The 16241-nt window shown below is 36.1% G+C and overlaps 1 protein-coding gene across 1 annotated transcript; it reads right to left on the bottom strand.

Moving 5' to 3' along the window:
- Positions 1-2212: 2212 nt before the first annotated feature.
- Positions 2213-13138, bottom strand: ankk1 (ankyrin repeat and kinase domain containing 1). Its single transcript, NM_001130665.1, has 8 exons — positions 12925-13138; positions 12301-12580; positions 9457-9605; positions 9145-9194; positions 6874-7029; positions 6220-6311; positions 3807-3831; positions 2213-3694 (listed from the first exon to the last, which is right to left on the bottom strand). The coding sequence occupies exons 1-8, from the start codon at positions 13116-13118 to the stop codon at positions 2439-2441; spliced, it is 2202 nt and encodes a 733-aa protein (NP_001124137.1). The 5' UTR covers positions 13119-13138; the 3' UTR covers positions 2213-2438.
- Between the last annotated feature and the right edge of the window lie 3103 nt (positions 13139-16241).

The raw sequence follows: 16241 nt of genomic DNA, 5'->3' as shown, positions 1-16241 counted from the left end.
TCAATTCGGCAGTAAATTTCTGTAACTTAACGAAGGCTATTTTACAGTATATTTCTGCTATTTAATAGCTGTTATTTTACGTTTTTTTCCCAGCTACCTATATTTTTTTCAGTGTAGGTCATATATTTTGGTGTATTTGAATTAAATAGATTTATTAAATGGCTATATTTATTAACATAATATTTTAGTCACTGAATAGCTTTAGAAATAGGAAGACAATACATTTAAATTAATGCAAAATATTATAAAACAAAATTACAAACTACGAAATTATATATACATATATATATATCCTATAGAAAATATTCATTTAAATGAGAGATTTGTAAGGGGTGTACTCATATTTGTTAAGCACTGAATATTTATCATTTACATTTAACGGTATAATGACATAGAATGGATCCAAGTTGTTTAGTAAGGTTTGTGTGTGTGTGGGTTAAAGTCACACTATAATTTTTCTTGAAAATAGGCTCATTTTACAACTTCCCTAGAGTTAAGTTGAGCTCTACCATTTTTATATGCATTCAGCTGATGTCCAGGTCTGGTGGGAGCACATTTAGCTTTGAATAACATAGATCAGTGTATTTTTGGATCAGACCATTAACCTCTCGCTCAAAAATTAGCAAAGAGTTTTTAAAAAATCCTATTTAAAACTTACTTTGTGTACAGAACATACACAATATTTGCAATCATTAAGACATTGGTGAAAGATGATTCAGAACTACTTTCAGATGTGGCGTAAAAGTGCTCCAGACACACACCAGACCCAGAGATTGGCTGACTGAATTCAAAATGGTAAAACACTCAAGAAGAGTTTTAAAATTCCTTTAATGCTATAGCTGTGGAACCTGAGCTGAAGCCTGTTGGGAAATGATAAGCATGTTGTCATACAGGTTTTTTGTCTGTGAATGTAACACCCTTTGAATGCCATGAATGGTTTTGATTTTTTCACCATGACAGTACTGTTGACACGTTTTTGACAGTAGTGGAATTTTTAAGTATGACTTCATTGAATCCTGTTAAATAAATATTTCAGCATTAATTTACCATCTCAGTCAGAATCATTTTTTTAACACACACACACACATATATATATTTGGTTCTGCTCTGGGCAAACAAAACATGCGCCCAGACAGAGCAGGAATGGTAACAACAAATTAAACCCACAAAAGGGGTAACAGATCTGAACCAGAAATCATGCATTACATTCATTCATTCATTTTCCTTCGGCCAAGTCCCTTATTTCTTCAGGGATCGACACAGCAAAATGAACTGCTAATTTATCCAGCATATGTTTTACACAGCGGATGCCCTTACAGCTGCAACATCGTACTGGGAAACACCCATACACACTCATTCACACACATACCCAACAACTATATTGCATATCTTTGGACTAAGGTGAAATCCGGAGCACCCGGAGGCAACCCATGCCAACATGGAGAACAGGTAAACTCCACACAGATATGCTGACTGACTCAACAAGGATTCGAACCAGCAACTTTCTTGCTTTGAGGCAACAGTGCTAACCACTCAACCACTGTGTTGCCATCATGCATGAATAACTACAATTAATTGTTGTTAGACTTAATGCACTGTAAAGGCCATAAAATATCGGGCTGATTACCATGTATTTGGTTTAAACATCTTGACAGATTTCAGATATGGGCTAGGAGAAGTTGAGGAAGGAGAAGAGAGTGTCAAAATGGTGTGCAGCAAAGCACTAGAGAGAGACTGAATGTATGGATTTGAACAGACCATTGTGATAGTGTATTTTACCTCTCCAATAAGACGTGTTTTCAAATTAAACAGGGTTCAGCAAAAAAGAACGGGTTGATAGATTAGTCAAACTGACTACAGTAGAAGCTACTTTTTAGTTTATGAGAGCGTTGTGCTAAGGAAATCTATATAAAAATCTATATTCAACAAAATAATGCAAGTCATACCTGTTTGGAATGACAAGGCTGAGGAAACGATGCTAGAATTGAAATTTTGATCTGAATTATTGTTTAAAAAATATTCATTAGCCTCTGCAACCTACGTGACATCAACACACAAAGAAAGTCATTTCAAAGATTGAGCAAGTGATTACATTTTGATCTAATAAAACGGGAAACAAACATTTGTTTTCCGAGGCCTGACATGCTCTGATGAATTATTCACAATAAATAAACTGACGCCGATGATTTTATGGTGACCTTCACTACGCATCGCTGGTCATAAAACCCCTCATTCATAACACTTAGAGCACACCTGAGCTCTTCACAAACCCAAACAAAGGCGTTAAATTCAAGGAATCTAAATCAAAAACAACAGCCAGAGTGTTTATAAGAGCAGGCTTTGCAGGAGGAAGGAAATCGATGGGAGAAATCAATGTTGTACTCCCTCTAATGGCCGAGTTATCTGTCACCGAACATGGCTCGCTCTCAACCCAAGCACTAGCTGTCCAGGAGCTCCACGGCTTCTGAATTGTTGCACTGTTGAGCCAAGGTTAAGGCGGTACATCCTTTGGAGTCCTGCATCTCCCGCTGTGCATTATTCATCAGAAGGGCTTTGATGATGGGGATGTTGCTGAGCTGGGCGGCTAAATGCAAGGGTGTTGACTGGCTGTTATTCTGAGCATTCACATTAGCTTTATGGGATATCAACTGCAGCACGCTAGGGAAGCTGCTGCTATTACAGGCTAAATGGAGGGGAGTCCAGCCGTTATCCTCAGCCAAGTTTGGATCAGCACCTGCTGTCAGCAGCCCAGTCACCACCTCCTCTTGTCCATGATGACAGGCAAGATGCAAAGGCGTCCAGCCGTTTTTCCCTTGAATGTTGACTGAGCCTTGGTGTTCCTCCAAGGTGAGGATAATCTCCGGATGGCCTTTCAGGGCTGCCAGGTGCATGGCGGTCCAGTTCTTATTAGTTCTGCTGTTGGGGTCGATTCCTTTACTTAAGAGGAGTCTACAGATACCTGTATAACCGTTCAGAGCTGCAAAATGAAGAGAGCTGTAGCTTTGCTCATCAACTTTATTCACATCAGCTCCACTATTAACCAGTAAACGGACCACCCTGAAGTGCCCCTCCTCTGCCGCCAGGTGTAGGGCAGTGGATTGGTTGTTATCCTGTTTGTCGATGTCAGCTCCTTTATTGAGCAAGAGCTTGACGATGTTTATGTGGCCATAAATAGAAGCTACATGAAGCGCTGTACGGCATGATTGGTGCTCCTGCACATCCACGCTGTCAAGACGGCGGAGTAAGATTCTCACAATGTTCTCGTGCCCATTTTGAGCTGCTAGATGCAAAGGCGTCCATCCATCCTTTTCCTTGGCATCAGCTCTCGCCTTATTGTCTAGCAAAAATCGAGTGGCTCGGTCGTCGCCAGCCTGTACGGCAAAATGTAGCGCGGTCCACTGGTCGCCATCGCTGAGGTTGACGTCAGCCCCACAGTCTGTCAGCAAGCTGCAGATCTCATAAAACTTGTGCAGAACTGCGACGATGAGAGGAGTGTAGCCTTTTACACTCTGGCAATTCACCGAGGCTCCCAGATTCAGGACCATCTGCACACTTTCTCTGTCCCCGCCTGCCACGGCGTGATGAAGGAGAGAGTTGTTGTCTTGAAAGAGCATTGACACATGCTCTTTTCGTACAACTTTCTTGAAACTATTAAAGTCTTTTCTTACAAGCAGAGACTGAATGCTTGAATCATCTATAGTGCATAGGGGAAATGGGTTAGAGGACTGTTATATATATACAGTAAAATGTGGAAGGATTGTTCAGAGAGACAGCACAAAAGATTGAATGCATTGAAAAATACTTGCCTGAGGAGTCAGCCGTTTTCTTGGGCTAATGGAGGGAAAGCACAATTGAATTCATTTTATTGTCATGGATTTTAAAATGTGTTAGTCTGAATGTTGTGTTGGTCAATATAGCAGTCACAGTAATTTATTTATTTGCATAGTAACACCCATTGTACATCTCAGACTTTTTGAAAAGTTCACAACACTGGAGCCAACTTAAGTTTGTTTAACATTTATAGGCTTGAAACAGAGTCAGGCTCTTCTAGATCTGTTAAGATTTCACAACTGCAGTAATTAAAGTGAAAACATAACAATATACATTTCTTTACGCAATACGTACAAGAAGTGCTAATTATACAAAGTAACTTGTTTGTACTCAGAGAATTTAGTGCTAGAATAGGAGTTTTTGAAAGAGAGAGAGGGGAGATACAGTTAAAGTCAGAATTATTAGCCCCCCTGTTTTTTTTTCTCAGTTTCTGTTTAAAGAAGAGATTTTTTAAACACATTTCTAATCGTAATAGTTTTAATAACTCATTTCTAATAACTGATTTATTCTATCTTTGCCATGATGACAGTAAATAATATTTGACTAGATATTTTTCAATATTCTTCTATACAGCGTAAAGTGACATTTAAAGGCTTAATTAGCTTAACTAAGCAGGCTAGGGTGATTAGGCAAGTAATTGTATAACCATAGTTTTTTCTGTAGACTATTGAAAATAAATATAGCTTAAGGGGGCTAATAATTTTGACCCTAAATAGATGTTTAAAAAAAAATAAAAACTGCTTTTACTCTAGCCGAAATAAAAGAAATAAAACTTTCTCCAAAAGAAAAAATATATCAGACATACTGTAAAAAATTCCTTGCTCTGTTAAACATCATTTGGGAAATATTTTAAAAAGGAAAAAAATTCAAAGGGGGTGGGGGGGCAGGGTGGAGGGGGCAAATAAGTCTGACTTCAACTGTACATATAATTTATTATTATATTATATAATTATATATCACCAATATATTATTGGAACCACTTTCTGAATTAACAATAGGTGTTCACTTACAGTACAGCATAATAAACAGAACATTATTGTGCAATGGCATGAATAAACATATACAGTAGTTATTGAAGTTATAGTTATCAATATTTTCATCAAAAACCACTAGTCCACTATAGTGAGGTTTATTACAAAGCATGAGTAGCTGTAGTCTTGCTAGTGAAGCTATTATTTACATGTACAGCTTAAAATGTATGTACGTAAAATGTAAGTCCTCAAACAATTGTTCTTTTTTCAAAATAACTTCCACTCTCTCTTCAATGACAATTTTTCTCTTGTATTTAATAGATCTGCCGTGCTAGGGCAATCTTTTAAAGTGGATAATTTGTTACTTCCATCACATCCACCAATAACAAATTGCAATGATCTAATAATTGAGTCAATCCCCAACAGACAAAAAGTTCTGTCCCACTGTACTTCCCTTTTGTGCTATGTGCTATCATGTGCTATCATGCTAAAATCACATGCAAAATATATGAAACACAAGTAAAATGTGTGAATAGTTTTGTAACATTATGTGAAACTCCTGTGAACATGTTTACACGTCAACATTTGTAATAAAACCACAGGTTTCATATTTGACTAGTTACACATACAGTATAAAGTGATTATAACATGTGAAGCTTCTATTTTTTTCTATAAAAGGTTTTTCTTAGATGAAATGCCATTTCACTCATACACTCACCGGCAACTTTATTAGGTACACCTTAGTAGTTGCCTTCAGAACCGCCTTAATCCTTGGCATGGATTCAACAAGTTACTAAAAAATATTCATCAGAGATTTCAGCCCATGTTGACAGGATAGCATCACGCAGTTGCTGCAAACTTGTCGTCTGCGCATTCATAATGCAAATCTCCCATTCCACCACATCCTGTTAGTGTTACTGTTGCCTTTCTATCAGCTGGAAACCGTCTGGCCATTCTCCTCTGACCTCTGGCATCAACAAGGCATTTGAGCCCACATAACTACCGCTCACTGGATATTTTCTCTTTTTTTGCACTATTTTCTGTAAATCCTAGAGATGATTGTGCGTGAAAATCCCAGTAGATCAGCAGTTTCTGAAATACTCTGGCATCAACAACTATGCCACATTCAAAGTCACGTAAATCAGCTTTCTTCTCCATTCTGATGCTCGTTTTTAACTGCAGCAGATTGTTTAGACCATGTCTACATGCCTAAATGCTTTGAGTTGTTGCCATGTGATTGGCTAATTAGAAATGTGCATTAACGAGCTGTTGGACAGGTGTACCTAATAAAGTGTTCAGCAGGTCTATATGTCACAATAAGTAAGACAATGCTATTGCAACTTCCATTTCTTGTCCAATTAAAAAATGTGACAAAATAAGTCGGCACATTTGACCATTTATCACTTTCGTTACATACCTGTTCAGGCAGACGCTTTCTTATCTCCCTCCGTGAAAACGTATCTGGAATTTTCAGGACTTCACTGAGGACTTCAGTCAGTCGAACAGTCTCTGAAAAGTAATGGAGATGATGCAGATAAATCTCACTTTGAGAAACAGTTCTGCTCTTGCAAATGGCCATCCAATGATAGACAGTCCTTTAGCTACTTTTATGAAGGAGAATCTTAATTGGGCAGCATATAATGTGAGATTAAATCACAGCGCAGGGGATATAGTTGTGCTAATCACACTGCGTTTTTAGTAATCTGATGTACAAGATTAATCATATTCAGCTCATTATACGACACGACACTGCAACAAAATCAGCAGAAGCTTATTAAAGTACTTAAATGCTTGAACGCAAACTGTGAATATTAAACTTTATTATCACAGCCACTATTCAGATAATTTAATTACAACTTTTGCTAAAGGTGACCTGTTCACGGAGAATCCAGAAGGCTGGTAAAAGATGCAACAATGTTGGTTCATTTGCTCATTGTTATTTCAGAAGAAATAAGACCAGAGAGACAAAGAAGCAACTGCGACTACTGGAATGCATTTCACTTGTGTATAATCAAGCACTATTATGGTCTTCATTACACAGAAACAAGAACAAAAAAATGAGGTTTGTTACTAGAGAAAGGAGGTCTGCTTCTGCTGTCTTGATTCCAGCATTGCTGCATGACACCAATCATGTCCTCGCACTCAGGAGGCTTGTCTTCAGGGATCTTCTCTACACCAGGCCTTTTGCCAGATGACACTCTGATTAATATTTCTGTCATAGACAGACCTGTGACAAGGAGAATAAAACAAATTGCCTGGAGTGTTATTTCTGTACAAACAAACACCAAATAATGAATTTAAGAGCACAAACAGCTTCTGTGCTTTGGGAACTCTGAGAACAAATGGACTAAAAGGCACAAAAGGTGGTTCAGAAAAGTTTACTGTCAACCTTAAGAGCTCAAAATAAACATTGGATTTGTTTTATAGGGGAAAACGCCATGCAGGGGGAAAATTTATAAGCTAATCATGGCCAAATTATTCCTAAATAATACATCAAATATATTTTACAAACTTGACTAATCTGTAATATGTTCCCTCATTTTACATAATAATGGCTGAATTGTAATATTTGTGCTAGGGTTGGGTCAATAGATGATGCCATCGCCTATCGCCGATGGCTGATAGACATCATGATGCTGAACCTGCATCACAATTCTCCACCACTTTAGTTTATAAAATGGCGTTTTAGAATGAAAACAATCCACTGGCAATGAGCTGTATTTCGCAGGATGGTGAACACAAATGGTCATAAAAATTTGTTGTCTGCTCATGTTTTGGCGGATAACTTGACCGCAAATCCTACACACCACTTCAGACGTGTCTCGTGGTCCTCTTTCAGTCGGTCTAAAGCAAAAGTATTGCCAGATAGGTGAATGTGCACCTATTTTACCAACCAAGTTTATATATAAACGCTTATATATAACGACACCAATCACTCTGCCTATTCATGCCAGAGTTCCGTGGAAAAAGTGATTGACAGGTGGTAATTTGTGTTTATTTATGGTTTGGTTATGGGTAAAACAAAGACCATGCGGGTCAGGCAGTGGAAACGATAGAATACTAATAATTAATTTGTTTTGATTTAATGAATTGTTTATAATTAATTAATTCACCACTGCCTACAGCGACTACGCCAGCGTCCATCGCTATGTTTGACATTAAGCATCATACAATGCCAAATTGCTCAACATCGCCCAACACTAATTTATGCCCTCGCAGTAGTCAGTGTGGACATAGTAAGAATGGGTTTTTACCAACAGCGGCTCGAACTGTAGTTTTGCCAAATGACTAAAATGTTATCAGTATGATGGTGAAAAACTGTACATTTCTAGTCAAACCATCCTTCTGCAATCTTATACCAAAAACAGAAATAAGGGCTGTTATAATAGCTAAAAATGTAGGAGAGCGTCATTATCATGTGATTATATTGCATTGCATTATGGAGCAATTAAGTGTTGATGTTAAGTCAAAAGCAATTCACAAATACTTAAAAAATGAAATGATTTTATGACAATATTTCTCTATGGTTACAACTGAATTAGTTGAAAATAACTGTATAAAATGATAAAACAAGAAATGAAAAAAACACATGATATTAATTGTACCCATAAGAGAGAGACAAAGAGTAGGCCTCAAAGAGAGCCTGATAGCAAAAGAGAAGAAAAGCAGGAAAAAAGAGCAGAGCAAAGTTTACCACCTATTTTGTATCTTTCTTGACCATGTGACCAAAGCCCAAATACAGAGACATACAAACATGCAAATGATAATTGGCCTTCCCACAACACGATTTCATGATATACTAACAGGATAACTTGAAAACAGGGATTATTTTGTAAGCACATGTTGTAATTCTATAGATCACCAATTAATCTTTGCAATTTAATCCACTGTTTGTTTTGGAAATCTTTCAAAGTCTGACCATATGCTTCCTCATTTGGAGAGGCAGTCCTTCTCTGTTGACGTCAGTTTGACAGCTTCAGCCATAACTGCATTCACTTCTTACTGCTTTTTTATATATTTATTATCTGTTTATTGTCCTGTCTCTGTAATTCTGTTACACTGTAGTAGCTCTGTCACAAAAACAAATTCCTCGTATGTGCAAACATACCTGCTCTTTCTGATTCTAATTCTGATTCTAATATTCTTAATCATGCCTCTCTAACCAATTAGTTTGCTTATAGAGAATGATACTAGAGAAAAAAGAAAGCCCCATCCCTTACTCCATATTACTTTTTAGTTGGAAGTCCATCAACATACGGAATAAAAAGCAACTTCCAGGTCATGCAAATTATACACAATACAATTTGTGCAAAAAAGAGAGAAAATTATAAACAATATTTACCTGCATATGAGCGCTTTTGAGTGAGAATCTCCCACATTATAATGGAAAAGCTGCAAAGTCAGAACAAGTAGATGTTATTATAGTATTTAGAATTTCCTGCCATGTCATAACTCGCTGTCAACATTTTTTTATTTATGCACATATTGTAACTTTACTGTGCTTAAAAGTGCACCTAAAGGCAATTATTTATGTAGACAGCACTATATAAACACATACTACAGCAGCATCACCAGCAGACATAAGAAACTTAAATGTAAAATACTCAAAGCAAAACCCTTTCTTGTATTTATTTAATTCAAGGTATAAACTCACCTGTACACATCATACTTTGTTCCAGGAGGTTCAGGATTCTGGCTTAAGGTCTCTGGAGGCACATAGTTTATGTTGCCTCTGGCCATCAGGTGTTCAATGAACTCTGTCTTACTAGAAAACTCCCACTTAATGAAGCCAAAATCTGAAATCTTTAAAATAAAGGACACACACAGCTGTAAATAAAGGTAATAAAGCTGTTTTCTATACTCTGAGCCCTAAATCTCATCTTTATCAACACTTACTGTACATACACCAAACTTCAGTTTTACTCATGTATTGTGAGGGTTTTTACAAAGAGATTTATTCATGATTTGCCTTTTTATATATTGTTTACATTTTATTCTACAAAAATTGGAAGTTGACTTCTGGTTAATAAAAGTATTTTGCATGTACACACTTTAACATTAAACTATTGCACATGTATGCTGTTAAAGTTTTGCACACTTCATTCTCTGCTGGATTTTGCACAACAGTTTTTAACATGTACACATTTATGTATATGGACAGCAAAGTAAGAATGCCATTGTACAGAGATCTTACTCCACACATGACAATAAACACTTTGAATCTATTTTCTGTATTATGGAATATTAAAGAGATTACCAACACCCCCTCTGCAAAAACCTTTGAGCCTAATCTGTCAAGAATATACAAGAATTTTGAAAGTGACCTCAATGTTCAGATTTTTGTGCTAGAATGCCTCGTTTGCATATTTAAACATTTTAGAAACTTGCTATACACAAATGTTTGTAATAATGTAATTAATTACATGGGAAAGTGTGCTGATGTTTTTTTTAACCAATTCACCATTTTGTTCTTTAAACTAACATAAATTTTCACTTTTTTATTGCCAATAAAAAACACTAATTGTCTTTCAAGTCTCTTTAAGTCCTGTTTGTATAAATTAATAACAGTGGTGGAAAGAGATCTGAACAATCATATTTCAGTAAAAGCACCATTACTTGCCAAAAAATGTAGTGCAAGTAGAGTAAAAGTATCTGTTGTAAACATCACTCCAAGTATGAGTAAAAAGTAGACCTTTCAAAAGTACTCAAGAGTAGTGAGTAGTGAGTATTACGCTGTTAAAAGCTGATGCATTTACATGTAATTTGTAGATGAGTGTAAACGTAACCTACTGTAGTGCATTATTAGCAGGGCCGGATTGGGACTCCTTTTTAGCTCGGGAGTTTCAAGTCTTAGACCGGCCCACCTCAGTCAACGACTGATTATATTAAAATAACGTTATTTCCAATTCAGCTTCTAATGACACTATCACGTCTTTTTCAAGGACACAGCTGCTTTAGAACTTCCAATGTTATTTCATAAATATGAGAACATTAATTCTTTATAGATATCCAGTCCTTTGTAATGGTCGTCACACACAAAAAAATAATATGTACCCCTGCATAAGTAACCCAAACAGTATTATATGTCTTAACACTAAAAATGAAAAAAAAAAAAAAAAAAAAGATTTCTCTGGTGAGGTTCAAACTCGGATCGGTGGCATCATAACATAACGTGCTAACAATGTTGTGTACGGGATACAGAATAAGTATTGCTCTGTTTTCTGCTGCAATTGTTGTCTACTCTTTTTCTCTCCTTTTTAGATCTCTGATCGAGTTATGTCAGATTTATTAATGTAGTGAATCATCTGATTTTCACTGAACAGGTGTAATATTCATTAATATTAATTATTATTCACTAAGGTGCCGCTGTTTGGAGTGGAATGAGTTACATCATCATTAACCTGCTGGCTGCATTTTTCTCATGAGGCTAAATAATGAATAAAAATAGTGTGGCTATGGTCAAAGAAATAAATAAATGAAAAAAGTGCAACTGCTGAGAGTACAGCAGCTTGGTACATCGGCCCTCGTGGCCAAAAAACGGACCGGCCCACTGGGAATTCTCCAGGTGCTCCCGATTAGTCAATCCGGACCTGATTATTAGTTAATATTAGGTTAGATTTCGGTTGTGATGTCAGGTGACAAAAACTGTCTAGCCAGCATCTAAGGATAACATTATTTTGATATCAAATGACATTGATATTTGGTTGATTTTAGGTTGTGTTAGAAAGCGGTCAAAATCCAACATCAAGCCAACATTTTAAACCAACTTCATATTGATGTCAAATACTGACATTTATTCATCAGGTATGCAAACAAAATCCACGTTTGATTGACGTCATAGTGGTAATGTCCACACAACGTCAAGCTGTAACATCATTAGACATTGATATTTGGTTGATTTCAGGTTGGACATTGAGGTCGGCCTTATGTTGGTTTCTGATCTTAACCAAACTTTAATTTCCAAACAAAATGCAATGTCATGGGCAATATTCACCAGGCCATGTCAATCTTGATGCCATTTTGGTTATCATACAGTAAACATTTGTCATCTTCTAATCATCAGTGACATGCGTCTAAATAGTCTCTTGGTCAATGCGTGTAAAGATTTTGGACATCTTCTTGGACACTTTTAATGCTTCCAAACAGTTTGCTGAAATTATAAATCATCATGTCTTGAGGTCATTCAGTATGATGTGATTTACCTTTAATGTGCAATTTGATTGGACAGAAATCACAGGACTAATTTTTCTAATCCCCATAGATGAGAAATATAGAGCAGTGACTGCATATTGAAGGAAAGTAGTGGAGTAAAAGTACCGATGCAGCACTTAAAATGTACTCAAAGGAAGGAAAAAGTGCACATATTTAAAAATACTTCATAAATTACAATTTCTGAGAAAAACTTTTCAATTACACTCATTTTAGTATTTGTTATTTGTTACTTTACACCACTGATTAATAATCATTCTAAAAAAAAGATAAATACTATCTGGCCCACCTTCACGTGCAGATGATCATCTAAAAGAATGTTGGCCGGTTTCAAGTTCAAATGAAGGATTGGCGGCTTCATGCTGTGCAGAAAGTTCATACCCATCGTCATCTCATGGATCATCTGGAACTTTTTGGGCCACATTAACAAATGATTGCTAAGGAGATTATCCAGGGATCCCTTTCGCATATATTCCATCACTAAAGCAGGCGGATCTTTGCAGATTCCATAAATGGAGATCAAATAATTGAACTTCATTCTTCCAATTTTGGAAATCTCCATTATGTTCCTGTTGGGCCATAAAGTATATAATAACTAATAATGCAAAAATAAAAATCATAATGCAAATAAAATAAACATATAAAAGATACATAATATACAGATAATAATAATTCAATATAATAATTATTTTCCAGCATACAAAATCTGAAATCATTCATTTATATTAACCGGTTGTGATTTAGTGGAATTAACTGATCATTTTCTCATTTGAAATTTTGAAAACATATTTACAAGGACAACACAAGTTATTGTTTTACTTAAAAGCAAAAGTGGTAATATTATAACTGTTAAACTATAACAACGACTTACAACTACTTTTACCATTATATGATCTCTCATATGTATCAGTACCTGTAGTCATTGGTTGTGGTCTTCAGAGCACATGTTTCACGCAAGACTTTAAGCTTCACCTTATAGACCCGACCAAACTTGCGCTCAACCAGTTTCTCCCAGTCACTTTCAAACTCATCTTTTTTAAAATAACTAAACCCCTCCAGGCTGCCATCTTTAAAAGAGTCCTTCACATCGGAGTTTGCGTCTGTCATGTTGTTTTCCCGTCTCAGGAAATGAAGACTCTGCCAGTAGCTCTCTCTTCAGCCCTTCGACATTTCTTCTTGGCAAACAAAAAGCAGGTCAAGGAAACTTCCAAAGGCTCTAGGAGGAGTCAAAGCACTGATTATGTGAACAGAAATGTAACAAAGCCAGTTTTGAATCAGTCGCACAGGTGAGGTTGACAGATCTGTGTGGGGCAACTGATAACCGGTTATACCTGCTTCATGTATTTATATAACAGTACAGATTTCCTCATACAGTATGGCATGTGTGCATGTTTGGGGTTAGGGAAGCAGTTTCATTTTATTTAGCGTAATTAAGCTAAATATATTTTGATGCTACATATTAATTAGGTTCTATAACAGCTTACTGCTCAACACATTTAAAAAGTGCTTGCCACATTTTCAGCACGTTGTAATTATTATTGTTCGCTGGAAGTTTTCCCATTGTTCATTTATCACTCAAGCGTTACGGCTTGAATTTCTTGGCACATTAGTGAAAACCTGCGGAGAGCATGGTATTCTAAGGCAAAGCTTGATGCAAATTAACCTTAAATGACAGGCTTTTAAAATGAAGTTAATAAGAGTAATAACAGTAATTAACAATCGAGCGAGCACTTTTGAACTGATGTGATGATGCTTTGCCTCTTCAGTGTTCCTGTAAGCCTTTGAAGGAGAGACTTGGCATGCAGCCGCCGTGATTCAGGCTTTGTCGGCCACCCGAAGAGACACTTCATTCTTTAAGAGGTGCACAAAGAGCCAGTTGCTGCGTTTCAACATGATTACAGGATCTGTTCATTTTTTAGTTTGGATATATATATATATATATATATATATATATATATATATATATATATATATATATATATATATATATATATATATATATATGTATATATATATATATATATATATATATTGATGCACAGACAAGATTTGACAAAACATGACATTACCCAGCAAACTATTTTGTGTTTGATACACGTCTTATAGACATCTAAATGTAGACAGCTTGGCTAAAACAAGGCTAAACTTGGGCTGTCAGTGAAAATCTAATAGACATCGAATATCCCAAAACTAGACTAGTAGTCAAATAGACAGATTAGACAGACTTTATATGTGTAGCCATTCATTTCTGTTTATCTGATGACTAGTTGATGTCTAGTTTTGGCCTATTCTTAAACGTCTATTAGATGACTATGTTTAGAACAGGCATGTCCAAACTCAGTCCTGGAGGGCTGGTGTCCTGCACCGCAACCAGATACATCTGGGCTAGCTAATCAAGCTCTTACTAGGCTTTCTAGAAACATCCTGCAGGTGTGTTGAAGCAAGTTGGAGCTAAAATCTGCTGGATACCAGCCCTCAAGAACCGAGTTTGGACACCCTTGGTTTAGAAGTCTATTAGACATTTATCTTTTAAAAACAAAAAATGCTTGCTGGGTGTTATTTTTTTGCTTTGTATGCTCGATGCTCGAAATAAATGCTTGTGTGCAATTTTAAGTGTGCAATTAAAAATAATCCTATAAAACATTCTACATACTGTACATGCAGATAATAATAATTCAGATATAATCATTATTTTTCCATCATATAATATCCTGACATTTAGAAAACATGTTTACAAGTAGTTTACAAGGACAACACAAGCTATTATTTCACATATTAGTTCAACTTATAAGTACTTTTAACATTAAATCATCTACTCTCATTTGTATGCTTGATGTGCTGGAAATTAGTGTGTGAGTGTAATTTGTAGTGTGCAATGCAACTGAAACTGTTGTAAATGGCTTAAGATAATGGAATCAATAAGCTAATTGCCTTAATCATTGAGGGAATAATTACACAACAAGCAACCACAAGTGCTTCAGGTGTATTTTGCATACTCTCAGAAGATTAAACATTGAAGTTTGCTTCTTTTCCAGTTCTGTAAATTATTCACTTTTTCCCCGATGGGCACGATTTGATTGTACTTTCAATTACAAGAAGCCATTATGTTTTTTATTAAGAGATCTTCAAGACTGTAAATCTGCTTAGCCTCTAGGATGGCCCAGTCTGGTGGGGGGATTTACACAGTAGATGCCTCTCAAAGGCAAGGTATGCTTGTTACTACTTAATTGCTTATTTTATCGTCCGGCGGAGATAGTTTGAAAAAGGACCCCATGATCTGCAACTTTGCAGCTGAACAACATGTCTAATTTCTTTGAACACTAATACATTCATGTTCTGTTTATTTTTGACATTAGCATGTAAAGTTTTTTTGCCAAAGCAGAAAAAAACTATAGTGTTAGCACAGTGTTACATCCCGTGATTTGTTCATTAAGTTTCTATATTACAATGTTTTCTTTTCTTCTGTTTCCTGTTTTGTTTTGTTTTTTTGTTTGCAGATTGCTGCCACCTGTTTTAAATCTGCACGGCTAATTGTCCACGCTATATAAACTGGATGCAGTGGATCAGAAGCCGAAAGAGAGATGACACGTCTCAGTTGATCTGCTCCAGTCCCAGACACAGGGGCTTGTGAGTCCTGCACTACCTTTGTTAATAATGTAAGTTAGTTCACATTACCGTATTATTAGTATATATGGTATGAGTAAGGGGATGTCCTTTGTTAGTTTAAATCTTTTTTTCCTGTTTTGGTGGGTAGGCAGGGAGGAAGGGAAGTAAGTTGTATTTTTCTTTCTTTCTTTTTTTATTTTGTTAGTAAAGTTACTTTGCATTTAAATTAGTTATTGGATTGTTTTTGTACTCCCATATCCTGAGGTATTTTTTTTTGTTTTTATATAATGTTCTTTAAAATTTTATTTACTTTTTTTTTTTTTTTGATAAACAAAAATAACTGTGAATCACTGTGATCAAAAATTTGATCAAGAATGTGTTGTCTGATAATTCTGGGTCTGGAAACAGTTAACTTAAAGCACTCTCCCCTCTTTCTTCATTTGTTCGTTCCTATTTATTTTTAACCCCTAGGCGGTTTCTCAATATGCAATCTTCAGTGTTCGTGTCATCATCAACTGCCAAAGTTCAGTTCCAAAACTCAAGACCGCAAGACAGGAGGATGAGTGAAAATTTCCAGATGTGTTCTTGATATCGAGGATGCATCGATGCAGACTTGAGCACTGA

Source organism: Danio rerio, chromosome 15 (assembly GCF_049306965.1).
Source record: "Danio rerio strain Tuebingen ecotype United States chromosome 15, GRCz12tu, whole genome shotgun sequence".
Lineage (NCBI taxonomy): Eukaryota > Metazoa > Chordata > Actinopteri > Cypriniformes > Danionidae > Danio > Danio rerio.
The sequence above is the reverse complement of the archived record's forward strand: the minus strand, read 5'-3'. Positions and strand labels throughout refer to the sequence as shown.

Bases quoted from the DNA above. Each gene is read 5' to 3' on its own strand.
- ankk1 (NM_001130665.1), bottom strand. From the start codon at position 13,118: ATGACAGACGCAAACTCCGATGTGAAGGACTCTTTTAAAGATGGCAGC. The intron at 9,606-12,300 runs GTGGGCCAGATA...TTTATTTTAAAG, and splicing joins ATGATCATCTGCACGTGAAG to ATTTCAGATTTTGGCTTCAT. The intron at 9,195-9,456 runs GTGAGTTTATAC...CTGACTTTGCAG, and splicing joins ACAAAGTATGATGTGTACAG to CTTTTCCATTATAATGTGGG.